The sequence below is a fragment of the Psammomys obesus genome, unplaced genomic scaffold, assembly GCF_907164565.1.
Source record: "Psammomys obesus unplaced genomic scaffold, mPsaObe1.curated_primary_1811, whole genome shotgun sequence".
Classification (NCBI taxonomy): Eukaryota; Metazoa; Chordata; class Mammalia; order Rodentia; family Muridae; genus Psammomys; species Psammomys obesus.
This window is the reverse complement of record NW_026596034.1, coordinates 25,590,045-25,615,374: the sequence shown is the minus strand read 5'-3', so window position 1 is coordinate 25,615,374 and position 25,330 is coordinate 25,590,045. Positions and strand designations below refer to the sequence as shown.

Genomic DNA, 25,330 nt, shown 5'->3' with positions numbered 1-25,330 from the left:
CCAGCGCTCCTCTTCTGATCCTGCTGGGACGCCATGTGCACCCCAGGAAACCATGGGGGTCTCTGTCCATGCTGCCCACACCCTTGTCTTCCCTATTCCACCAGTCTGAGATGCTGATTGTCTATCTGAGTTTAATGTCTCAGAGACTGAGAAGTATCTCACACACGTACACACACACCATCGCCACCACCGCCAACAAAAACACCACCCTCAAAAAAGTCTGTTGCTGGGGGCCCACCTCTCCCAATCAGACATAACAGCGATAGGGTGCCCTTGGTGTTGGGACTTGAAAAAAAAAAAAAACTATCTTGAAGGAAAATAGATAAGTGTAAGCTGCTGAAATACAGTTTTTCTGCTGTAACTGTTTTTTGTTCATAGTTCTCATGGCAGCCCCTTCTAGTTCTGCTTATTATATATCTTGCATTTCTCTATCTCCACTCCTCACTCACCTCCATGCATTAGTCATCCTTAAATTCCCACGAGAATGTTGGCTCTTGGACGGCAAGGCATTTGTCTGAGCTAGTCTCTGCTGCCGACTCGCCACCTAAAACACCCAGGCACACTAAAGACACCAGATCAACACTTAGCCAATACATGCATGCCTCTTTTGTTTTCAGCCTCCTGGTAAACTCGCCCCTCACCCACTTTCCAACCAAAGTGTTTTCTGCTCTGTCCATTGCTTTCCAAACTTTCCCTTTCACTAGTCTTCTGAGTGCTGGGGCTGCACTGCGCTGCCTTTAGGGCCAGAGTCAGTGTGTCTCCACCAACCCATAGCCCTAGCTTCCTCTCAGCTGTGAGGCACGCCCTTCTTTTCTCCTGTCCACTGTTGCTCTACTTTATAACTTGTTTACAAAGTCTTGGGTTTTCCCTTTCTTTTTAAATTCTCCAATAGTAAATCTGTCCTAATTTACTTGCATTTCAAGCCTTTTCCTCCTCCTCCTCCTCCTCCTCCTCCTCCTCCTCCTCCTCCTCTTCTCCTCCTCCTCCTCCTCTTCTTCTCTGACTGGATAGGGACTAACTGTTTTAGAAAGTGTTTGGGGCTGGGCAGAGGTCTGTAAAGTCAGCCACACAGAAGGCTGACAAGCTAAAAGCCAGCTTGGGTATTTGAAAGTGGCCCTGTCTCTAAACAGAAAATGAAAGAGGGCCAAGGAGCTAGCTTAATGTAGCGTGTGTGCTCGCCTAGCACACATAGCGCCCAGGGTTCCACCCCCGGCGCCCCCAAATAATACCACTAAGGGAGAAAGTTTATTTTGGCTTATGGTTCCACAGGGGGAGTCCATAATGGAAGGAAAACACAGTAGCAGGTGTCAAGAGCAGGAAATGGATGAGCACATTTCAAATACACAGGAAGCAGAGGGAGCAGGCAGGAAGAGGGGCAGGGCTAGAAGTCTCAAAGCTCTCCTCCAGGCGTGTGCTTCCCGAAGCAAGGCTGGCACACCCTAAAGGTTCTCTAACCTGCCCCAAAGTGCCAACAAGTATTCAGATATCCTAGTCTATAAGGGAACGTTCCTACTCAAAGTACAGCACTCTTCCCTGTCCCCCATAGACCTATGGCCATATCATAACACGAAAGACATCTAACTTGACTTCAAAGGTCCTCGTGGTCTTCAAAGTTCAACACCATGTAAGAGCCCAAAGTCTGTTCTGAGACTCAAGGCAATCTCTTAGTTGTAAAGCCCTGTAAGATAAAATACAAACTACACACCCCAACATAAAATTGTACAGAATATACATTCCCATTCCAAAAGGGAGGGATGGGGCCATAGTGAAGAATATTGGACCAGGGAAAGACCAAAGCCCAGCAGGGCACACGTCAACTTTTGTAGCTCCAAGTCTGGTACCTTGACTTCAGCATCATGGGGCTTAGAAGCTCCATTCTTCCTGCTTTGTTGTCTGAAGCATACAAACGTACCCTCCCTCTCTCTGACTGGCGCCACCCCCTCTCTGTAGCTCTCCTTGGCAGAAGTCTCATATCTCTGACAGCTCTTACATTTTGGAGTCTCCATTGCAGTCCTCTCTGGTGGAACCGGGAGCTTGCCATTTCCAGCTGGTCTAGCTATCCACCTTGTTCCATGGACCATCTGTCTCTGCCTCCTGAGGGTCAAGATTATGGGGGGGAAGGGGAGGTTTGACCTCAGGCATTAATGGGGGTGGTAGAGTTCCTACTGTGGTCTTCAAGCTTCTGTCACAAGCATTTTATTCACAAATCTGTCTTCACAAATCCTTCCGTAAAATCTTTTTAAAGACTGAGCACAGGCCAGTAAGATATTTCAGTGGTAAAAGGCACTTGCCATGCCAGCCTGATGAACCCCAGCTCAATCCCTGGCACCCGTGGTGGAAGGCAGGGACCGACTCCCAGCGTTATCCTCTGACCTCCAAGTATGCACTGTGGCATAGCTGTGTGCATGCACAGACCTCCCCAGCCCACACATATTAAATGAAATAAAAGTTGACAAACGTGACCCTGATACCCCCTCCGAAAAAACCTGACAAAGCAAAATGAAACAGGAACCAAGGAATACAGAAACTGAGCAATACAGACAGGTGTGATGGCTCATGCCTGTAGTCCCCAAACTTGAGAGCTGAGGCAGGAGGATGGTCACTACTTAATGGGTTATTAATGAATTCAGGCAACCTGAGCTACCGAGATTCTATTTCAAACATACAAAAATACCTTCACCAAAACCCCGCTCAAACCAATAAAAACTGAGTAGTGTAATAAAGGTAGGAACAGAGAAATAAAGAAAATGGAACTTGCGGATTAAAAACAAATTAGAGCAATGGTACATTTAAAAGTAACCCTACCTGTAATTACATGAAATATAAATAAAGCAAATATACTAGTTGAGAGGCGAAGGTAAACTGACAAGGCGACGTACAGAGACACTCGTCAGAAGAAAGTTCTAGCATCCTGGGAGACTCAAGGTGAGAAGACGTGCTAGAAGTAAGGGCATTTCATAAGAAGTGATCAATTCCACGGAAGATGTGGTAAGTCTAAAGTTGACTGCACCTAATAATATAACTTGAGAGGAAAAAAAAGACAAGCCAGTTTTTGAAGTTACTTGTGGTGAGCACTGCTGGAGCTGAAGTCAGCAGGGGGAAATCATGACAACTCCCATGTTTGCGAGTTCACCACCATGCCGTATGCACATACATCCACGTGAGGAAAAAGGCGTGAACCAAATAAGGTACGGAGCAAACCTGACCCAAAATGAAAAGTGCAAAATGTGTTTCAGTGGTTGAGTAAAGCACATGAAAACACAGGACGCAGTAAAAGGCTTCCGGGGGTGGTGGGCCTCTACATGTATGTACCATACGTGAAACGCTTACTTCGGTGTAAAAAAAACCAGAAAATGAACCACACCTTGAAAAGAGGGGGCAGGAGAAGGCAGAGAAAATGGGAGCCATTAGGATGGGTGTGGTGGTACACACCTGTGGTCTCGGCACTTGGAAAGTAGAGGCAGAAGTTTAAGGCCAGCCTTGGTTACAAAGCAAGTTTGAGAACACCCAGACTACACGAGACCCTGCTTCAAAAACCAAAAACCACCAGGGTTTGGAGGGACAGCTCAGCAGTTCCGAATGCTCAGTACTGTGGCAGGGGACCTACATTCAGCTCCCAGGGCCCATGTGACCCCACGGCAGGCGGTTCCTGCCTGACTGTTACAATAACCCCAGCAGCTCTGACACCCTCTTCTGGCTTCTGTGGGCACCTGCCTGTGGGCACACACATGCACACACACACACACACGCACACACACAAATAAAAATGAAAGCAAAGCCAAATGAGCAAGTCAAGCCAAACCAAACCAACCAACCAAACAAACAAACAAAACAACAGGAGAAGCTGACATGGAAGAGAGACAATACAAGAAGTCCAAGGAAGGAGCCACTGAGCCAGCTCCTGGATAGAGGCATAGATGCATGTCTGCACACACACACACATGCTTGTGCCCATACACAAATAAAAAAAAAAGTAGTTAAGTAGCCTCAGTTATTAGTTACCTTGGGGTGGTAAAATAATAGGATAATATAATAATAAATTTATGTTTTGGTTTTTTTTTTTTTTTTTTTTTCTGTAGTGGGCAAAAATCTCAAGAATTTTGTGACCAAGTGAACTTTGTTTTGAGACATGTTCTTGTTGTGCCTGTAGCCCAGGCTGTCCTGGAATGTAGTCCAGGCTGGTCTCGAGTGCCCTACGTAGCCTAGAATAGGCTTGAAATCCCATTTCCAGGCCTAGTGCATGCTGGGATTATAGGTGTGGCCGCTTTGTCTGGCTGAGATGAGCCTTCTTTTGGAGAACGGTGACTGCGTTCATGGCAAGGGGCAGCAGGATGGGCAGTAATTAGAATCCTTTCTGACGAACCTTTAAAAATAGCTTTCTTGCCAGGCCATGGTGGGCCTGGCTTTTAATGCCAGCACGCACCCATGCACGCAGGCCCCACACCTGTGCCTGGGAATCTTCTCACCCGCCCCCTCCATTTTTGTCTGTCCTGATGGAGAACACAGCCTCCGGGATGAATCCTTTTTATGTCACCTTCATGAAGGACACCCAGATCAGGGGGGCTGTGGGGCCGGGGAGGAGCGGTCAGGGTAACAGGCTCAGGAGATAGGAAGGGCAGCATGGTGGCTCTCCGATTAGACACCCTCTTAGGATATCATGTGCATCTAGAGAGGAAGTCTCCAAAGGCTGGGCTCTCCATACTGCGCTGGGTCCCACAGAGGCCCAGGAATGAAGGACAAGAAACACCACGGAGTGGTGACACTTGTAAGACTGGAGGTGTCCAGAGACTGAGGTGTGATGATTTCTGGAAGGGAGGGCTGGTGGATTGTCTCTCTCTGTGTGTGTCTGTATGTGTGTGTGTGTGAGGGGGGAGGCAGAAAGGGATGGTGCCTCCAGAAGGAAGATTGCCAGCTCAGGGACACCTTCAGTCTGCAGTGAGCCTTCTCTTTGACAAGCCTCTGCAATGCACTGGGAAGCAGGTCCCTGCTCCAGGGGCTGGAGGCAGCAGCAATTGGCCTTCCCTGCTCCTCGGATGCTAGCTGCCTAACAAGCCTTCTCCAGGCTGGCTAGTGACCACAGCAGGCCTTCTCAGCTAATGATTCTGAGGAGCAACCGTTGGTCTGTGCTGAGCTGCAGTGTGGTCTGTGCAGGTCTCAGCTGGGTCAAGCACTTACCCATGCTTACCATGTAGAGGGCTTCTGAAAAGAGGGGCTGGCTGGCCGGGATTCCCGTGTCCTCCTCAAGTCTCCTACAGTAGGGGAATGGCTCAGGTCCCTCTGCACAGTGGCCTCTGGGTTCCATGTTTGGTAAAGGGAAGGCAAGTTCAGGTGCCAGGATGAAGGCCAGCTTCGACAGATCAGGGTAAACTAAGGCAGGGTGTAGCGTCAGCCACTGATCACTCAGCAGACTTTTCTTGGAGGGAATAGAGCTTGATTCTAGGGCTGGTACTCTTTTGTACTCTCTGTGGCCAATGAGAAACTCTTTTGATTTACTGGCCGTCAAAATGAAAAAAGAAAAGGGAGAAAGACCCCCCCCCACACACACACACACATGCACCCTTGATGGATGAAGCAAGACAGACTTCAACCATTTTACATATATACATACATTCGCATACATACATTTGGTGGATGGAGCAAAGGTCCTACAACTTTATTTTTTTTTTCTCCCATAGCTTATATGTCCCAGCAAAATCTCTCAAGCAGGATAGAAATTACAATGCGATTACACTATTTTTCTTCTAGTGAACGATCACGAAAAGACAATATGTTTCCCGATACCTTTTCATGAAAATCATTTTCATTATTACAGATGAAGAAAACAAATTATTTCCACGCACCCACATACATTTGTAGCTAAGCAACCTGTTTTAGATTAAGAGAATGTAAGCAAGCAAGGTAATTTTCTCAGCTAGTTTCTCCTTAGTGGCAGGCTGCAATTTGTGGTTACAAAGAAAGGATCAATTGTCTTAAAAAGTGATCTTATATAAATCTTAAAGAATCCAAATCTAAACTTTTATATAAAAACAATCAACCATTTCTACTTTAAATCCTCAAGGTACACATCTATTTATTATTAAATAAATGGTATTTTTTATTAAATCATATCAGGAAGCGGAGGCAAAATGGGTACAGAAAATCGATCATCATCTTGATGACCAGCCCGGCTTTAGCAAGAGAGTCATATCAGCCATTGCTGTTACTCTTGTTCCCTGACCTCAAAAAGTCCCTAGCTCAACTATTAAGAGCGTGCTTTCCTGGACTTCAGATTGTTCCCTAAGATTTTCTACAATGGGGCCACTAACAAAACAAAACAAAAAACCTTACTAACAATCTGCTTCTCCAAATTCTTTCTAAGGGTGGTGGTCAGTCTACATCTCTAGGTTCTTTCTGAGGGTGGTGAATAGGTTAATCTGCTCGAGCAGCAACGCTTGGAGAAGGCCAAGCACTATTACTGTGAGGGCCAAGGATACTGCCCAGTGGGGGGCTAGAAGCCCCTTAGAGTTTTCACACAATCCCTAAATTAAGAAGGAAGCAAAGACGGCCCAGGGCGGCAAGCCGAGTGATGCCCCATAACAGCATGGCGTCGTCAGGACACGCAGTCCTAGAGGCTCCGCCTCTCTGAGTCACACCCATCGTGGTCGTGATGACTCGGGCCACATTCCTTCAGTTCTAAAACAAACTCAAAGTTCGCTGTAACCCACACGGGCCTCAACAAGCCATCTGTATTTCAGGTCTATCCTTGAGTTATATTTGCACTATTTCAAATAGTCACACAGCCATAGCCAGACTCAAAGAATAGGGAAACAAGGTCCCCTTACTAATGGGAAAGTGGTGTCTGAATTCACTGCATGCAAGCACTGCATAGGTCAGGCCCTGGCTCTCCGATGGCCAGCTCTGTGAGAGAGAGGGCTCGGTGAGTTTCCCAGGGACTTCCTCCTCCACTCTATTTGAAAATACAAATACTTAATAATCTAAAAACACTGTATGTGGGCATGCACATGGACAGACGATAGGCGCAGTAAAATACACATCCACAGACTCACCACCCCGGCCAACAGCTGGGCCACCCACAGTCACTCAGTTATTTTCATATTTCCCAGGTGCTTTCTCTAGTGGTTTCTTTCCACTCCCTCAGGACAGGTCACACTTTAGATTCTGGGTTTTCCGTTCCCTTGAGAACTTGAAGAATAAGGTTTTTATATCGCTGGAGTGTATGGCTATACAATTTATTGCTGAATTTTGCTTGCTTTCCCCCCCATGCGGTGAAGTTCACTTACTATTCATTTCTGGACTGTTTTTATTACATACACACACATACACATATAACATACATAAACACATATAATGTACGGCTTGACTTTGGCCACTCTCCACTTTCACTTCAGCTGCGTGGACCGCATCAGCAGCGTTGTGCAACTGTTACCACTGTTCCCAAAACATTTTCATCACCCAACCAGAAACTACACAAATATTAAGCAACGACTCTCCCTTCTCCCAGCTTCTGGAAGTTTCTTACTTTTTAAAAATATTTGTGTGTGTGCGCGTGCGTGCAAACAGGTGACTTGCTCCACCATGTAGTCTCCGGGACTCTTGGCAGCAAGTGACCTGTCTGGCCAGCCCCCTCCTCTGAGGGCTTCTGATCTACTTTGTGCCTCTCTGACTGCCTCTTCCGGCTCCCTCCATCTAGTGTGTTCCCAAGGCTTGTTTACACTATCGGAGGCATCGGGCAGCTCCATCCTTTTCTGTAGGTGAATAACATTATCTTGCACGTTCATTCTCCTGTTAATGGGCCCCGGGCTGTTTCCACCTTCGGACCAGTGTGAAGACGCTGTGGTGGACACTGCCACAAAGTCTCGTTTCAGCTCCTTTGGGTGGACACCTCGTTGGGTGACAAAATTTTCCCTGCATCCCACAACAGACCAAAGTACAGATACTACCAAAGTCCAACTTGGTGAAGCAGTGAGTTTTATTGGGATTACTTACAGGAATGTGGGTGAGGAGTTACTTATAGCAGCAGCAATGCCCCAAAGACAGCCATGTCATCCCAGGCCACCCCAGCATGAGTGACAACAGGCAGCCCGGCAGGTTGCAGAGTGACTTTTCCAAGTGACCCTGATCTTTAACCTCTCCCAGGCAACTGCTCTGGGCCCAGGGTCTTTTTTTTGCAGCTTGTGTTGCCTGAGTCTCCTTTGTAGCATTAGTGCTTACACTGGGAGGGAGAGGCCTCTCGAATCTGGTCAGTTTCAGGAACTTCCTGAAGCTGTTTTGAGGTGTTTGGCTTCCCTGCAGTATGGGATGTTTCACTCTGGGAGGAAAGCGTTGTGCAATACACCGCAGGTGGGATGGCGGGGGCACGCTGTGGTTCTCTGATTGGCTTTTGGGCAGACCAAGGGGCTGTGCTGTGGACCATGCACCGTTCCCCATTCCTCCCACGGTGCGTGAGGATTCTGATTGCTCCACATCTTCCCCAGGGCCTGTTTTGCACACATGTACACCCCAACCCCCACAATTTATGACCATGTCTGGTAAATGGGATTATAGTAGCTTGCTAATGAGACTTTTTTTTTTCAATGCTCCTGAGTAAATTTTCTTTCTTGATTTTAGGTGTGTGCGTGTACAGGTACGTACACATGTGTGTGAGTACATGTGTTTGTGTGTCCATGTATGTATGCGAGCACATAGGCAGGCATGTGAGTGTGTGTATGTGTGCATGTATAAGTGTGTACGTGTGCGCAGGCCAGAGGGAGAGGTTGGGTGACTCCATAATCGTGAGCATCTTTCCACCTGTTCTTTGGCCATTTGTTCGAAACCTGTATTTATACTTTGCCTTCCTTGCCAGGCTCTCGCTGTACAGCCTGGGCCTCGGCTCCTCAGTGCTGTGATCTTCGCCCCTGCTTTAATGGGTCATTTCTCTTTTTGTTATTTTGCTGTAGGAGACCTTCACATATTTTGGATATTATGCCTTTATCAGGCAGAGTATCTGCAAACATCTTCTCCTTTTCTGTGGATTTTTTTGTTTGTAAATTCTGTGTAGGTGTGTGGCTGTGTGCCTTGCTTCTGAGTTCAAAGGCACTTGATGACCTAGAGCTGAAATCACAGGCTGTTATAAGCCATCTGACGCTGGGAACTGAACTCAGGACCTTTGGAAGAACAGTAAGTGCTCTTAACTACTGAGCCATGGCTCCAACCCTGTCTTTTCACTTTCTGGATATTGTTTTGATTTGGGTGTTATATTTAAGAATCCTTTGCCAAACTATGCTTGGTTTTGAGCTCTATAAAAGCAGTATTATTCCCAATGCAATCTTCTGCTACTTTGTGCTTTTTTTTTCAAAATTGTAAGAGTATGTCTATTTTCTGTTGTCCAAGCATTTTCATGGCTGTATAATATTCCATTGTGTAACCACACCACACAGTAGTTACCAGTCTCCTGTTGAAAGGTATCTGTGCTCTTCCTACTTATTCTGGTATCACATCAACGTCATTATTAACAGTCCAAGTGATTCTTTGGTACAATCTAATTTAAAAACAGCTTCTTTTTTTTTTTTTAAATGAGTGAAGCCATTCAGATGGGGTTGCTACATTTGAGCGAACAGCACACCAGAAAAGGTATTTGACTGAAACATTGATTTTTCTCAGCTGCCCATTTGGACTAGCCACTGGACTAAGAAGCTGTGGAAAGTCCTGCTGTTGGGTTTGCTCTGTGTCTACGCTAACTATGTGGGGTGTGTGGTTTTCTGCTAAGAACAATCAGAGGAGACACAGAAGGCTCATTTCACTGGTTTCGAGTTGGAACCCTTTTGAAAACAGGAAGATGTCCACACGGGTGGGGGAGAGGAAACTGTGAAATGGAAATGCCTTCTTCATTGTTCTTCCTGAGCGAGACTGCAGGAATTTCTGCACTGGATTTGAAACGATTTCAGGATGAACTTTTTTGAGTACTTGAAAGTCCAGAGTGAAGAGGCAGCCCAAGGGTCCCGTGTCAGTCCATACTATAGCTCCACACTATACTACAGCTCTGTACTCTGGAGATTAAAGAGCAGCAGACCAAGACCCAATCAGCCCAGCCTACTGATTGCGAGCTCCAGAGCTTTGCACAGTCAGGAGATGTCCACACTTAGGCGGCCTGATTGAGAAAAGGAAACACTTTCTTTATAGTCCCAGATAGGCCAGGTCACAAGGGTGTCTAAAAGGACTCTGAAATAACTCAAAGAGAGGTCTAACCAGCCCCCCACCCCAAACACACAGTAAAGTGTCAGATTGACAGTCCCTGCTCCCCATCCCAACCTCTGGGGGTTATCCACCTCTGTGGTGGGTGGGAGGGTCACGAAGTTACTAGATTTCTTCATGATTTGTAAAATAACACCACAGTGGGAGCCAAGAGTGAATGAAGCAAGAGCTTAGCTCTTGACAGGGGTTTAGTTCCTGGAACAACAAGAGTGACCTTAGCAAGGCCGACATTGTGCAAACACAGAATTGGAAGAGGAGGAGGTGGGGTCAGATCCTGAAGCATAAAAGCATTGGCAGGAGTCACGGCGGCACAGCCCTTCCAGAGAGAGGCAAGAGAGGCCAAGATGAGGTGAGTCCACAGTGCATGCTTCACACTTCATGCTTTGAGGACAGTGTAGAAGCCTAGGGGAGAAGTGCAAGAATGGGGTGCAGGAATGGGGCCAACGGGCTAAGGTTCTAGGGGGCTCTAGCCCCTGGCCCGCAGGTCACATGTCACATGTGGCTGAGGACAGCTGTGAATGCAGATCGACACAAAACTGTAAACTTACCTACAGTGTTAGGAGCGTTTTTTCTCTTTCTTTTTCTTTCTTTCTTTCTTTCTTTCTTTCTTTCTTTCTTTCTTTTTTTTTTTTTTTAAAAAAAACTTGGTCCTGCAGCTTGAGTGTGAATTTTGTAGGTGACAACGTCATGCTGAAATGTCAATGGCAGGATGTGCCTAGAGCCTCAGGGAGGGAAGGGCCGGTGACTAAGCCCCTTCCTCCTGCACCCACAGGAGGTGGGCCTTCAGGTGGGGCTGTGACTCTGAGGAGGATCTTTCCCCTTGAGATGCCTTGTTTTCATCAGCATGCAGCAGCTTCCTGGAATACTAGCTGTGCTATCAAATGACCTCCTGCTTTTAACGAAAGAAAGGCAGTAGTCATCCATCTTACCGATACAGTCAAGGCACCCATTTTTTTCTTAAATCAAAATAGAAAGACTTTGAAGGCTGAAAAAAGACTAGAAGCATAGTGTCACCCTATAGAAATTCCTGACTGGCCAACGTCGGTTGGAAGTTGGCTACCTTTAAGTGTGGCCTGTGCACCAGTGATGGCCAGAGTCATGCCTTTAGGGAGCCGGTGTTCTCCAGGTAACCTCTGGCATTCTTGGGTTTGACACGCCATCCTTTAGAGGCAAATACTCACAAAATAATAGGAACAACCATATATGCATTAGGGGTGAGGGTGCATGCGTGGAGACTCTAGAAGCTGAGGTAAGCTGAGCCCAGGAGTTCAGCCTGGGCAAAGAGACCTTAAGGACAAGAAGAAGACACTAAAACAACCTTTTCATTATGGGATTGTAAAAGGAACTTTTATTCTCCTGAGGTAATTGCTGTCTTGGAGGCTTCTTCTTGCCTCCTTCTGCTAACCTAGGCCTAATCCTGGAAGCTTCTAGCCTCCATACAATCTAATCTAGGCCCAGAATGTTTTCAGCCTCTGAGACTTACTGCTTAATAAGCTCACCCTTTCTTGTTCTTTCTGAGCTCTGGGCTGGCTGGTTCAACTCAGCTGTTCTGGCTCAAAACCCTCTCCTAGCTGACTTATTCAATCTGGCTTCTCTCTTGGGCCCAGAATTGCTCCGCTTGGCCTCAAACTAACTCCAGCAATCTAGAAGTCTTCTGACATCTTCTCATTCTCTGGCTCATTCTCTCTCCACCTGTGTCTAGCTTGTTCTCACGTTCAACCTCTCTCTCTTCTCTCTCTCTCTCTTTTTTTTACAGAAATGACTCAAAGAAATGTCTAACCCCCCCCCCCACACACACACACAAAGTGTCAGATTGTCAGCTTCTGCTCCCTTTCCCACCTCTGGGGGTAATCCACCACTGTGGTAAAACTTCTCCTGGTAAAACTTCCTCCTTTCTTCCTCTCTGCATTGCCCCTTAGGTAGCTTCCCTTTCCTCTCTCTTCTCCTGAGGGTTGGGCATATCCTATCCTGTCAAGTCTTTCTCAGATTCCTCACTTTTTTCTGACGGTCACTTTCCAACATGGGTGCTTCCTTCTACAAACTAATTTTACTTTCATTGTTTGGGATTAAAGGCACATACCACCAGGCCTGCATCTAAGCGTTTCTTGCTCTAAACCAGGCCAGCCTTGAACCCAGATCTCTTTGCCTCTTTCTCCTGGATTAACGGCGTGCATGTGTGTATTCCAGCTGGATCACATAGACCTGGAAGGTCTTTGGATGTGATCTCTTCCCAGAACAACCACATTTCTGAATTAACATTCTTTTACATGGGACATATCAAAAGTAGTGAGAATAGCAAAATAAACTGTAGCCATCTTCTTTAAGTTAGCTTAGCTACAATGTTCTAACAGTGTCTCACTTCACAGATGTGTGGCAGAGGCTTCTTTCTAGACACCACGGATCATCACCAGAGTTCTCTTTTCTCACTCCCCACATCTCTCAGCTTTTCTCAGAGAGGCGCTTCAAATTCTCAATCCTCCAGCCCCACCCTCTGCCTCAGAGGTCTGGGATGGCATACATGCTACCACACTGGTGTCTTCTTTCTTCTGTCATGGTGGTCCCGTTCTGAAGCTTGTGCAGAGTTCCCAGTGACACAGAGCTTGCTGTGTGTCTGGAGTTTGCTGAAGCCTGGGGGTGGGGGTGGGGGTGGGACACAGCCCTTTGGTTTTAGCATTTCATTCTCTTTCTCTACCATCTGCTTAATGGAAAGTGTGTGTGTGTGTGTGTGTGTGTGTGTGTGTGTGTGTGATGGGTACATGCAAGAAGACCACACATGCAGGAAGACTAACTCGACTCCTTCCTTGCCACCTCTCTACAGAGCCCTGGGAGCTGTTGTCACCCTCCTGCTCTGGGGACAGCTTTTTGCTGACTTGGGAAATGATGCCATGGATTTTGAAGGTGAGGTTCTGGGGTTTCCCGGGGCTGTGCACCCCAGCTCCGCTTTGGAGCACTCTGATGGGTGCCCTAGTCTGGCCCCATCAGACCTGCACTGTGTCAGGGAAGACTTCGGGGCCTCCCTTCCTCAGCTTCCACTAGAGTGCAAGGGAGTCTGGTGTGCTGGGCGGCTCCGTCTCTGTCGACTTTTCATGAGGAGCCATCTGAGCCACCACGGCCTTTTCTGCCTTCTTCTTCTTGGCAGATGACAGCTGCCCAAAGCCCCCGGAGATTGCAAATGGTTACGTGGAGCATTTGGTTCGCTATCGCTGCCGACAGTTCTACAGACTACGGACCAAAGGAGATGGTAAGGCCTGGACAAGCGTCCCTCCCTTCACACCCCTGGTCCTGCCTGTTGTTACCTATAACACTGGGCAGCCATGTTCCTGACAGTTTCTAAGAGCTTCACGGTATCTTTAAAGTTCCTGTGGTTCTCATAGCCCTTTTTTTTTTTTTTTTGGAGAGACACTCTTAGTTTCATTTTTTTCAACAAGGAAACCAAGGTACAGAGGCTGAGGTAGCTTGTGAGAGTCAGAGTCAGGATCTGAATCCTGACTTCTTCCTGTCTTATGCTGCCATCTGCCACGATTGACTCCTGTCAGACAGAACGTGACCCGAGGCAGAGGTCACGGCACTTCCAGCCTTCCTTCCTGGCATTGTCCTTTTCTCCCTTTCCTCCAGCTCTTTAACCTTTCTTGTTAGACATCTCATGCTACATGGGGTGAGGGTGGGGCAGATTCGCTTTCTGTGAGTTCACCTTCCTGTTTTGTTTCAGGAGTGTATACCTTAAACAGTGAGAAGCAATGGGTAAACACAGCTGCTGGAGACAGACTCCCCGAGTGTGAGGCAGGTGGGTGATGAGGGCTTTAAAGCACGGGCAGGGATTGGGGCTAAAATGTGGCAGAGCCATGTTCCTCTTGTGTGGCCTGAAGATGTGAGAACCAAGACAGGGGTCAGAGAGAACCACAGCTGGCAAAGCAGGGGCAATATTGCTCCCAGGGAGCTGAGTGGCCTGCTCCTTAGGCCTAAGTGCTTTGCTGAATCAACCGTCTACATTGCTTCCCACTGAGACGCCTCTGTACAGAACAGATGCCTTCTGCTTTCAGAGCCTTGGCCAAAGGTGACGTGAACTCCCCAGGAAGGACTGGGCCAGGGAGGAAATAACATAAGCTGAGCCCACAAGGGATAGGGAAGGATCTGAGGCAGCTGGGACCCCTGCATTATGTAGTTCTCTCTACTGCCTAAATAAGAATTCTGCCCAACCCTGCTGCTATCGGTGGTGGGAACCGCTTTGTGTTCAGCTTCAACATCTGAATAACCTGTGTTCCTGCTAATGCTGCTACCGGGCCATCTTTGTCTGAGAATGAAATGTACACAGAGCTTCCAGCCCTTCCAGAGAACTGTGGAATGTGTGTGTGTGATGTTTATATATGTATGCAGATAGGTATATGTATTTATATAGTAGTTTATCAGCCAGGGTTAAAAACAATAAGTCTCTTGATATGTAAACACTAGAAAGGAGAGGAGCAGGTGGCAAGGGAGTGTTTGCTTATTGCTGGGTGTGGAAGCAGCAGCAGCTGATGCTTCCGGGGCCTCTGAAGATGGGGCCAGCTCCATTCTGCTGCTCACATCCCTCCCTCCCTCCCTCCCTCCACAGTGTGTGGGAAGCCCAAGCATCCCGTGGAGCAGGTGCAGCGCATCATCGGTGGTTCTATGGATGCCAAAGGCAGCTTTCCCTGGCAGGCCAAGATGGTCTCCCGCCATGAACTCACCACGGGGGCCACGCTGATCAGCGACCAGTGGCTGCTGACTACAGCCAAGAACCTCTACCTGAATCACAGTGAGGATGCGTCTGCCAAGGACATTGCCCCTACCTTGAAACTCTATGTGGGGAGAAAGCAGCTGGTGGATATTGACAAGGTGGTTCTCCACCCCAACCGTTCTGTGGTGGACATCGGGCTAATCAAGCTCAAGCAGAAGGTGCCTGTCAACGAGAGGGTGATGCCCATCTGCCTGCCTTCCAAAGACTATGTGGCACCGGGCCGCATGGGCTATGTGTCCGGCTGGGGGAGGAACGCCAACTTCAGGTTTACTGATCGCCTCAAGTATGTCATGCTGCCTGTGGCCGACCAGGAGAGCTGTGTGCGGCATTATGAGAACAGCACAGTGCCTGAGAAGAAAGCCCCCAAGAGTCCTGTTGGGGTACAGCCCATCTTGAATGAGCACACTTTCTGTGCTGGCTTGACCAAGTTCCAGGAAGACACGTGCTATGGTGACGCTGGCAGCGCCTTTGCCGTTCACGACGTGGAGGAGGACACGTGGTATGCAGCAGGGATCCTGAGCTTTGACAAGAGCTGTGGTGTGGCCGAGTATGGCGTGTACATGAAGGTGGCTGACATCCTGGACTGGATTCGGGAAACCATGGCCAAGGAGTAGTGCAGGGCTGACTGGAAGGCTATGCTCGGCAGCCCAGGTTGGGAGTCACTGTCTGAGAGCCCAGTTGACCATGGAGGATGGGGAAGTGGAGGGGTTGGGGACACAATCTGTGGGGTGTCAGCCGATAATAAAGAACTTGCTTCTGACCCATTTCTGGGCTCCTTGTAGTCTGTGGCTTTTATTCTCATTTACAGTGCTGGGTAGCCAAGAAGCATGGTCTACTGAAAAACATGAGGACCCCCATCCCAAGGTGCCAGGAAATCCCCAGGGTGCTGCTGACTGCCTTGGATAGTCATGCTTATGAGAGTCAGGTCTCGAGATCCCTGTGACCCTTGATTTTCAGCCAAGGGAAAAGACTTGGAGAAGTGTTTTGATCAAGGTCACCAGCTACTTGGCCGCAGAGATGCGCTTGACCCTGGGCCTACTGTGAGCCCGTGAGGAGTGCGAGTTCAGCGTGGGACAAGGAGGGTTGTGATAGAAGCCCTTGGGTCTGTGCACCTGCCAGTGCCCCAGAAACTGAAACAGGCACATGCAGGCCAGCTAGGGACTTGACACACAGCCCAGCCCACAGATTCCCTCAGTGGCTTATGCTCTCTGGTTATTGCTTGTCTCCAGATTTTTTCCACTAGGGATGGACACTAGGGTCTCTCTGGAGTCCCCTGGCTGGAATGCTCTGGGACTTGGCAGAGCTGGGTCTCTCCCTCAGTGGCTCTTCTTCCACAGTAGAGAAACCCTGCCTGTTCTGGGAGGTTAAGTCAAGTGCCCTTTCACCTTCAAGATCAAGGAGTCTGGGGAGATTCATCAGGAAGCTCTCTTCTCTCTCAATACTTCCTTACCCCAAGTCTTCAGGTCGGTGCTCCTCCAAACATGGCCTCTCTTCCTGGGGTGCCAGGCTCCCAGGGACGTGCCCCTCAGCTTCAGAGTCACTGGTGCATCTCCTTGGGGTAGAGCTATGGGATCAAGGAGACGGGGACAAGCATTCCAGAACCCGGGAGGAAACAGCCAGAGAACGAAACCTCACAGTCACATACTCACACGGCAGCTGACAACAGGCGGCGGGCCGCTACCTAGAGAGAAGGAGGACACCTTCTGGACCCTCCTCCTTTACTCTGCTTCCCTCCCTAGCGGGCCTCCTGCTTGCTCTTCACCAGTGCTTCTCCCTTCCTGCACAAGGGCTTCCTCTTCTCCCCTCAGAGGAGTCATTCATAGTTACATGGAATCTGGCACTGGACAGGGCATACAACACGTGCTTAATAAATACCTGTGGAGGGGAAGCAGCCAAGTTAGGGTCTAAAACATAAATCCAGACTGCCGGGCCTCCCTCTGCCCTCATCCAAGCCTTCAGGAAGAAAGATGATAGTATTTTTCCTGGGCAAGTTCGGAGACTTTGCTGGCACCTGAGCATTTAGGCTGACGGACAAAAGACCCGGCTGACAGTGAGTTGGACAAAGACATTTTATTCTTTCATAGGGATATGGAAAAAAGTTGAATGTTCGCCTAGGACTTCAGTAACATTAGGAACCTGACTCTTTCATGTCTGCATGTTAATTTTTCATCCCACAGGTCTAGGGTGGCTATCATAGCCATATGCATCATAAGGAGGATATTTTCCCATCCCTGAAGGGCTCTTTCCCCATCTCTGAAGCAGCTCTCAGCTTTAAGCAGAGGACACAGAAAGCCCAAACAACCTTCTTTCTGTGCCCCATCTATCAGAACCAGGTCCCACTTCACTTTTCCCTGAAGGACAAGCTTACAAAGCAGCTGATGACAGCACCATGGTGACAGCGCTGCCTGGCCATAACCCCCCAGCTCTGTATCTACTCCTCATTCCAGAGTGTCAGGGACAATAACCACTATGGGGTGTAAGAGAAACAGAGTTTCCTGATGGGACCATGGCACGTCAGATATTCTTCAAATGCCTCTGGAATTAGCAAATAGTACAAGACGTTTCCCTGCTAACAATTCTGATATCTTTTTGGTCTTAAGTCCTTCATACAAGGGGTGGTGGCACGGCTTTCTGGGGAGGTCTGCCATCCTTTACTTCCCAAGACCAGCTACCTTGGTTAGCTTTAACTGTAGAGGACGGTCAAGGGCCACACTGCTCTTGGCAATTTAATAACCTGCCAGCCGTAAAGGAGTGGACCACAGTAGCCCTTTCAGTCTGTGTCAGAAACGATGAACTCACCTACAACTAATATAGTGTTGATTATTTCAAGAGAAGCTGGGATCGGAGGGAGCACAAGGGGCAAGTGAATGGAGGCACAGGGCGGAGGGTGTATGCATGAGCATAAACGTGGCTGATCAAAGTGTTCTCGGTGTCAGGGAGGATGCGTGAGCCTCAGGGCTAAAGGGAAGTCCAGATAAAGGGGGGTTACAAAGCCCACCCGAACACTGTTGCAGCATTGCTCTGAGGCTCTCAGGGAGTGGACACTCAGGCATCTGGATTCTTGCAGTGCAGGGGCTTCTGCCCTGAGGCCGTTGGCTTCAGACATATCAGACCTCTTTGCTGAGGCAGAGAATGTGTCTCTGAGGGACTGCAGACCACAGGCCCTCAGGGTTCGGCCTGTTCCAACCCGTGCCTCTCTCATCTGCAACCGCAGCGAGTGTGCTAAATGTCCTGATAGAGGAGGTCATATTTGGGGATGTTCTTGGGGTCAATAGGACTCTGGACGATAAGTTTTCCCCTCATTGCTCCCCGGTAGATGACTTCAATCAAATCTATGAAGTCTTGTTTGGTTTTGAAGCTTCCTACGAATTTAGTGTGATCCGGAGACCTGCAGCACAGAGGGAAATAACCGCGTCAGCAGCAACCGGTGGCCTCTTTCTCCCTCCCTGTCTGGGAGGCTCTCCATGTGTGAGTGCCGCCTTTTTCCCAGGCACAGGACTCAGGACTGTATCTAGGGCTGTGAGCCACTCACATCAAAGTCCAGATGTGGGAGAGATCCCGCCTTTCTATCACTTTCCACATCGGTATCATGCAGCGCGCTCTGAGGACTGAGTGGGCAGAGCTTGCCCAGTGTCTCTGAAAGAAGCCCATTAACTTTCACAGTCTCTCAAGTTCTCAGCACTAACCCTTCTGAGTTGTGGGTATTAATAAACAATCTTACAAATTATTTTAAACATCAGGTATACCAGTTGTAGGAAGTTTTTAAAGAGAAATAAAATCAGCTGTGAGGCCAGAGTCACCTTTTGATGCATATCCTTGCAGTCCTGTGTGGGGGTGTGTATCCTTTTTCTTTTTAAAGATAATAAGAATCACATCACAAACTACTAAGCAATGTGATTTTACAGGTAGCATTTGCCTCAGCGTTATAAAGTATGCATCTACAACATATTATTAAACTCCTGGAAATGTAATTACTGGGTTAAAAGATTAAGTACAAAAGTGTTTGATACTGTGTCCTGAATTCCACACGAGAAGTCTGTACTAAACTGGTACAGTGGCGGAGTCCTAGGATAAGCAGCTCCAAACCAACAGTGTTAAACACATCTCCATCAGGTTACCAGAAGGCAGACACATCTGTCCGGCAGCAAGAGGTGACTCCTGGACACAGCCAACTCATACTGCGGTGTCAACAGGATGGAGAGCAGGACGTTACAGAAAGCACCATGTGACTTATTTTGACAGGCGTCATTGAAGAACGACTTCAAAATTCTCTGAGGGGCAACAGACAGCCGGCTAGAGAGAACTGTGTCTTTCCGGTATGCTTCTTTTGTCGATGCCAAATACCATCCCCTTCCCCCCTCTAAGTATTTTGTTGCAACAGATTTTTTCTTTTTTTGGTAAAATTTTATATTCTATGCTCAGTTAATATAGCTATTCTATACTGTCTATACTTAAGGACAGCTGGTCAGTCCTTCAAAAGCTATATATTTTTTTCATATTTAGTTGAAAATTAAAATTTGCCAATCATACTTGAAACACTCTCGTTTTATACTAAAGTTTACCATGAAAAATAGAGAACATCAAATAAGTAGACAACATTCACTTAGCCAGGCTCAGGGGGCCAATAGCATACAAGGTAGTGAGCTACCCAACCTGCCCTGGAAAAAAAACCAACCAACCAAACAAAAAAACTTTCCAGAATGAATGTACAGTCACCTTAACTCACCCATAATCTACTTTCATGTGCTGCCCATTGAAGAAAAATACAGTAGAGGGAATGTAACTGATGTCAAAATACTGTGTATAAACTGGAGTGTGGTCCACATCCACCAGGTAAATGGCAGCCATTTTACTTAAGTCAGCCGATGTCTTCGAAAGCTGTGAACGACAAGATGCATAGAGGTTACACTATACTATGTCAAACGCGTAACGCTTCTTTTGTGAAACATACCATAAACATACACTATATGAAACTTAGTATAGTATTTTTGAGAAAAATTGTGTTGGAAAAAATACCTAACGAAGAATCCCATTTGAATTCCAGAACTCGATATGTAGACCAGGCTGGCCTTGAACTCACAGAGGTCTGCCTGCCTGCCTCCCAAGGGCTGGGATTAAAAGTGTACACTGTGCCCGGCTGGACACAACATTCCTCTTTGGAGGCTGCATCACTGGTGGGAGGGTGGTAGGTCAGAAGGCACCGTGTGCTTGTTTGTATGAGACTCGCCCCCGTGGGCTCATCTGTCTGAATGGCTGGGTCCTAGCTGGTGGAACTGTTTGAGAAGAATTAGAGTGGGTCATTATGGGCAGGTTCTGAGGTCTCATAAGCCCATACCATTTCCAATTTGTTTGTGTCAAGATGTTTTCTCAGCTCCTTCTCCAGCACCACGCCTGCCAGGCCCTGCAATGACGGTCATGGAGTCTAACCCTCTGAAACCGTAAGCCCCAGATAAACTTTCCTGTGTAAGTCGCCTTGGTTATGGTTTTATCACAGCAATGGGAAAGTAACTAAGACACGTTGGGGAAAATATTTTTCTTTTGTTTTGTTGATGTTTGATTCTTTCTTTTTGAAATTAAGTTTTGTTTTTTTTTTTTTAAGTTTTATTTATTTGTGTGTGTGCGGGGGATGGGGATAAGATGGGCACATGTGGGCATAGTGCATAAGCAGGAGCCAGAGGACAGCTTGCTGAGGTCAGGTCTCTCCTTCTTAATGGCAAGAGTCCTTACTTGCTGAGCCATCTTGTGGGCCCATGTGGATTATTGATGCTCGTTTAAAGCGAGCTCGGAGCATAGCTCAGTGGTAGAGCATGAGGTCTAGTGTCAACGCTCAGTATTTCAAAACTAACTGCAGATCCTGAGAACCTGCCATAACAACTTAGAAATATCCACACAGATGCCGACTTTCCGCAGGTGCTTTCCTCCTGGAAATGAAAAGCAGAGGCAAGCCTGATGCCACCCCCCACTGGCTAACTGTCCTCAGTGCTTCGCACCTGTTAACCCATTTAACAGTTAGTGTACCCCATGGGCTATGGCTGCTTAGCATCACCCTCTTAGAGGACAAAGCGGAGGCACAGGAGGAACTTGTTTGTTCCAGGACACACAGCTCCTAAGCAGTAGGGCTGGCATTTGAACTTTGGACTCGTGGTTTCCACATCAATATAATTGTTTTGTTGGCCTTTGGGAGTTGAACTCAGGGCCTCATATATAAAAGGCAACTGTTCTGCAGCTGAGCTACACTTCCAGCCTAGAATCTATACTCTTTCCCATAGCTAAAAGTATAAATTTCTGATCATGTTCTCTAGGTTAATATATCATTCTTACTTATTGACCGGGTGTATGTATGACGTGTGAGTGCACATGGAAGTTAGAGGACGACTTCCAGGTTTCAGTTCTCTCCTTCCACTTTGGGCTCCAGAGACTGAACTCAGGTTGGAAGTCTTGTCTAGCAAGTGCTTTACCTGCTGAGCCAGCCTCCACATTCATCTTTAACAGCATAATGACTCCTTACATTTGGTCCCCACAGTTGACTGTAGCAACAGAGATGGGTGGGGAGAGATGTTTATCCTTCGTTCAATCTCCATGGTAAGTAGGGACAAGAGAAAAAGCACAGGAACTCTATCTCACAATTTCTCCTCTTCACTAATTTGAGTGTGAAGAGGTGCTATGAAATTTGATGTCTCCACCAGCAAACAAGAAGAGTACTGGCAGCTAGAGAATAGTTCAGCGCCCCACTTTGCAACCTGTATACCTTGGAGGGGTTCCTCCTCCTAGACCTCTCTAGAACTTTCTGCACTCAGTCTGTGACTGTTGTTGTGAATGTTGAAAGGATAGTGCTCAGGTAGCTGGTATTGGCGCTTCCTGTTCTTCTGCTGCGTGGCCGGTGAAGTGAGCTTTGACAGGTGCTAGTGGGGGAGGGTCAGGACAGACCTCACCGTCCATTTGGGCCTCTGATCAGGAAAGGCACTGGATCAGCCCTTAGAGAAGGCTTGCTAATCCATACCAGGCCTGTTCCTTTTTAAGATGCTGAGTGACAACAGATGAGTTTTCAACTAAAACTGCCAAAAAAAAAAAAAAAAACCCAAAAAACAAAAAACCAAACACACACACACACACACACACACACAAACCCAAAACAAAACAAAAAAAACACCTCACTTACAATATCATCCAGCTGCAGGCAGACGGGGTCTTCATCTCTCCCAAACCTGAGAACCAACACCCTCTCCGCAGTGCCCTTGATTGCCTGGTCCACTTCTTTCTTGCTGGTCAGTTTGGGCAACAGGAAGCTCATCTTGAGACAACCCCGTGCTAGTTTGCGCTATCCATTCTGCAATGTCTCAGAGCTGTCTGGACGAAGTGTGTGAGCCCTGATGTAAAGAACAAAACAGCACCACTTAGCACATACTGGCCTTGTACTCAGGTGACTTTCCGGGAAGCCTGTACTGTGAAGAGGCTCCGCCTCTCTTGCCATCCTTGGGCCAAACTTCCAGAACTTCACGTGCCAGCCTGACCCAGCAAGGAAGAGATGACACCCTCCAATCTGAGAATTGAAGATTTAAATTAGAATGGAACAGGAAGACAAGGCAAAGCCTAAAAACTGCAGAATGCTGTTCCCAACCAATAGGCCGGGTAGAGCCACAGGTGGCTGAGCAGAGAGACAGCAGCACAAAGAGATGTTGGCCTGCAATTAGAGGATGCTGCTACCCCCCGCCCCCCACTAAAACCACTGCCAGACTTCAGATGGAACCAGAACTTATGGGAGGTGCTGAGGCAGACAGAGTTGCTGATCTCCGCAAGTCTAAGGTGGGAGGAAGCGCAGCTATGAGGCTCGGGGGTAGCAGAGGCTCAGTACCTAATCCTCCCACCTTTCTGCACTCTGCACTGTTTTAAATCTAACATTTAATGAGATTCCCATATCCCTACACAGAAAACTTCCAGATCCGATCACAGTAGCATACCATTTCCCATGTGGCCCCTACTTCATTGGTCCTCTGTTGATGGACATTCGTATTTTTCTTAACTCTGGCTTAAGGAGTCTTCCTAGAAGCATTTTATCACATGGCAAGCAGACCAATTAAGAGTGTGTGAAAATCACAATTAAATACACAAATCAGGAGACCCTGAGGTAGCGGGGTCTAATCTGGTTTCCTCTTTGTCTCCTTTGGGTGCTGGGCTTCTCATTCTGTAGTTTGCTCTGTTACACTTCTAGGTCTAAAACAAAGACTAGAATTTGTGCTCCAAAATTGCTGATTTTTTTTTGGCAAGAAATTCCATATGTGAGAGACCGCCCCCCCCCCCCGCCGCCCCCCGATTGAAGAGCCGCTATTGAGGGTATCCACAGAAGACATGACTGGGAGATTAGATCCTCTGAATTTAGTTTCAAGGTTTACTAATGCTATGAGATGTGATTTTTTTTTCCTTTATCAAAAATTATATTTCAAGAACTTGGGCTAGGAAGATAGCTCAGTTGGTAAAGTGCTTGCCTGGCAAGTGTGTGGACGAAGGTTAAGCCCTGGAATCCATGTTCAAAAAAGTGTGGTATTCAAGAGAATCCTTATAATCTCAGGGCTGGGAGGTGCGGCAGGGCGGATCCCTGGGGTGTGATGGTAAGCGAGCCCAGCCTAGTCAGTGAGCTGCAGGCCAACCTGAGACCTTGTCTCAAAAACAAAACAAGAAAAAAAACTTCAACCTACCAGAGTGATGGCACCCAAGGCATGATACCCCAGATTGCCCTGGGTGTACAAAATTGCATGGACAGGTGTACATACAAACATGCACATACATGAACATGCACACACACAAGATTTGAATAAGATTTACACAAGACAAAATCGTTCCAGCTATACGTCACAATTTATTTAAACATTTTTACGTGCATGTCTTGCCTCCATGTCTGTGCAGTACTTGTGTGCTGGTGCCAGCAAAGGCCAGAGGAGGGCATCAGATTCCTTAGAACTGGAGTTACAGACAGGTATGAGGTGACAACTGGGGGCTCAGAATTGAACCCCAGGTCATCTGGAAGAGCAGCCAGTGGTCTTAACCTCTGAACCATCTCTCCAGCCCCTCGGCCACACTTTAAATAGAGAAGCTGACTGCCTGGAGGGATTTCATCTGTGAGTGCAGAACAAATTACTGATGAAAGAGAAACAGAGAATTTGAAACAGTCTCACCACCAGGATTCAAGCAAACAAATGTCTGTGCTACTAATGCAAAGACGAACAGGAGGGTGTGTGGTCAACAGAGAACCCTGTAGGGTACTGGACAATTGCTGGAAGGAGTGGGAAACTAAGAGCATATCCAAGACAATGTCCACATGAAGTATAGGAATGGAGAATCATAAAAGAAATGAACACTGAATACCTGCGGAAAGCCCAGTTTTGTAAGTAGACAACAGCAAGTTAATACACACACACACACACACACACACACACACACACACACACACACACATTGACAAACATTAAATAAGGACATAATACGCAGAATGGCAAGAGAGCAAAGGAAGGGCCATGCAGAAATGCCTACTTTGTTGGAATTCAGAGACGAAATCAGTTTGGAAAGAAACTGATAAGAGTCTTTACACAACAACTCTATTTTCTACAATATGAATAAAGACACAAAGACTTATGTTCACAGGCTAGTCAACTCATTTGTCATGGCGAAAACCTCAAACAACCTAACAGGACACTGATAATAGTCCAGCGATCTATCTTATACACTGAGAAAAGGTTATGAAGCTGTATGTAAAGTCTGATTCCTTTTTTTTTTTTGGTAGAAACTTAATGTATATTATTTACAGAGGAAAAAGGAAATACACATCCCAAGATATCGGCAAAGGGAATATTTGAATATGAACTGACGGGTGATTTCATTCTACCATTATCCGACTAAAGGTCTCAGTAGCCCAGCTTGGCCTCCAGCTTTTGGCAATCTTCCTGCCCCTGCCTCCTAACTGCGGGGACTACAGACGTGTGTCACCACACCGGGTAGATGACTTTTATTTCCGTCAGGGCAGACGTGTCTACTTTACAAATTATCCCGCACTTGCGTTTTACAAGGTGCTGTGGTTGGGTTAGTCCTGGTCCACAGGTGCCAGGAAGGACACTTCAAACTGCCTGTCTGGTATCCCTCCACCGGATGGCCTACGCACAAATGCCTCCTTCCTCAGAACCCGGGAAAGGACCTTTGCCCCAACTAACCTGGGCTGTCGCTTAGAAAAAGCTTCCTCGGACCTGAACCTTACGAGCGGAAGTGAGAAACACGGACGCAGAAAATGAGCGTGTCGTCGCGCGCCCCGCGCAACAGTCCAATAAGCAGAACGATATTAGTCCTTGCCCACTTTGC

At 47.4% G+C, this 25,330-nt stretch overlaps 2 protein-coding genes across 5 annotated transcripts; one reads left to right on the top strand and one right to left on the bottom strand.

Moving 5' to 3' along the window:
* Positions 1 to 10,485: 10,485 nt before the first annotated feature.
* On the top strand, positions 10,486 to 15,750 carry LOC129687189 (haptoglobin). The gene is made up of 5 exons (XM_055621514.1): positions 10,486 to 10,579; positions 13,049 to 13,128; positions 13,370 to 13,471; positions 13,940 to 14,014; positions 14,822 to 15,750. Exons 1-5 carry the CDS (start codon positions 10,575 to 10,577, stop codon positions 15,598 to 15,600), a joined length of 1,041 nt encoding a protein of 346 aa, XP_055477489.1. The 5' UTR covers positions 10,486 to 10,574; the 3' UTR covers positions 15,601 to 15,750.
* Positions 15,751 to 17,041: 1,291 nt separating this feature from the next.
* On the bottom strand, positions 17,042 to 25,315 carry Txnl4b (thioredoxin like 4B). Of its 4 annotated transcripts, none has more exons than XM_055621575.1 (4): positions 25,186 to 25,315; positions 22,146 to 22,353; positions 19,713 to 19,864; positions 17,042 to 18,374 (listed from the first exon to the last, which is right to left on the bottom strand). In XM_055621575.1, the coding sequence occupies exons 2-4, from the start codon at positions 22,275 to 22,277 to the stop codon at positions 18,209 to 18,211; spliced, it is 450 nt and encodes a 149-aa protein (XP_055477550.1). In that variant the 5' UTR covers positions 22,278 to 22,353; positions 25,186 to 25,315; the 3' UTR covers positions 17,042 to 18,208. The 4 variants fall into 4 exon arrangements, with proteins under 4 accessions (XP_055477550.1, XP_055477551.1, XP_055477552.1 ...); XM_055621576.1 differs by lacking the exon at positions 25,186 to 25,315 and adding an exon at positions 25,031 to 25,150; XM_055621577.1 differs by lacking the exon at positions 25,186 to 25,315 and adding an exon at positions 24,864 to 25,006.
* Between the last annotated feature and the right edge of the window lie 15 nt (positions 25,316 to 25,330).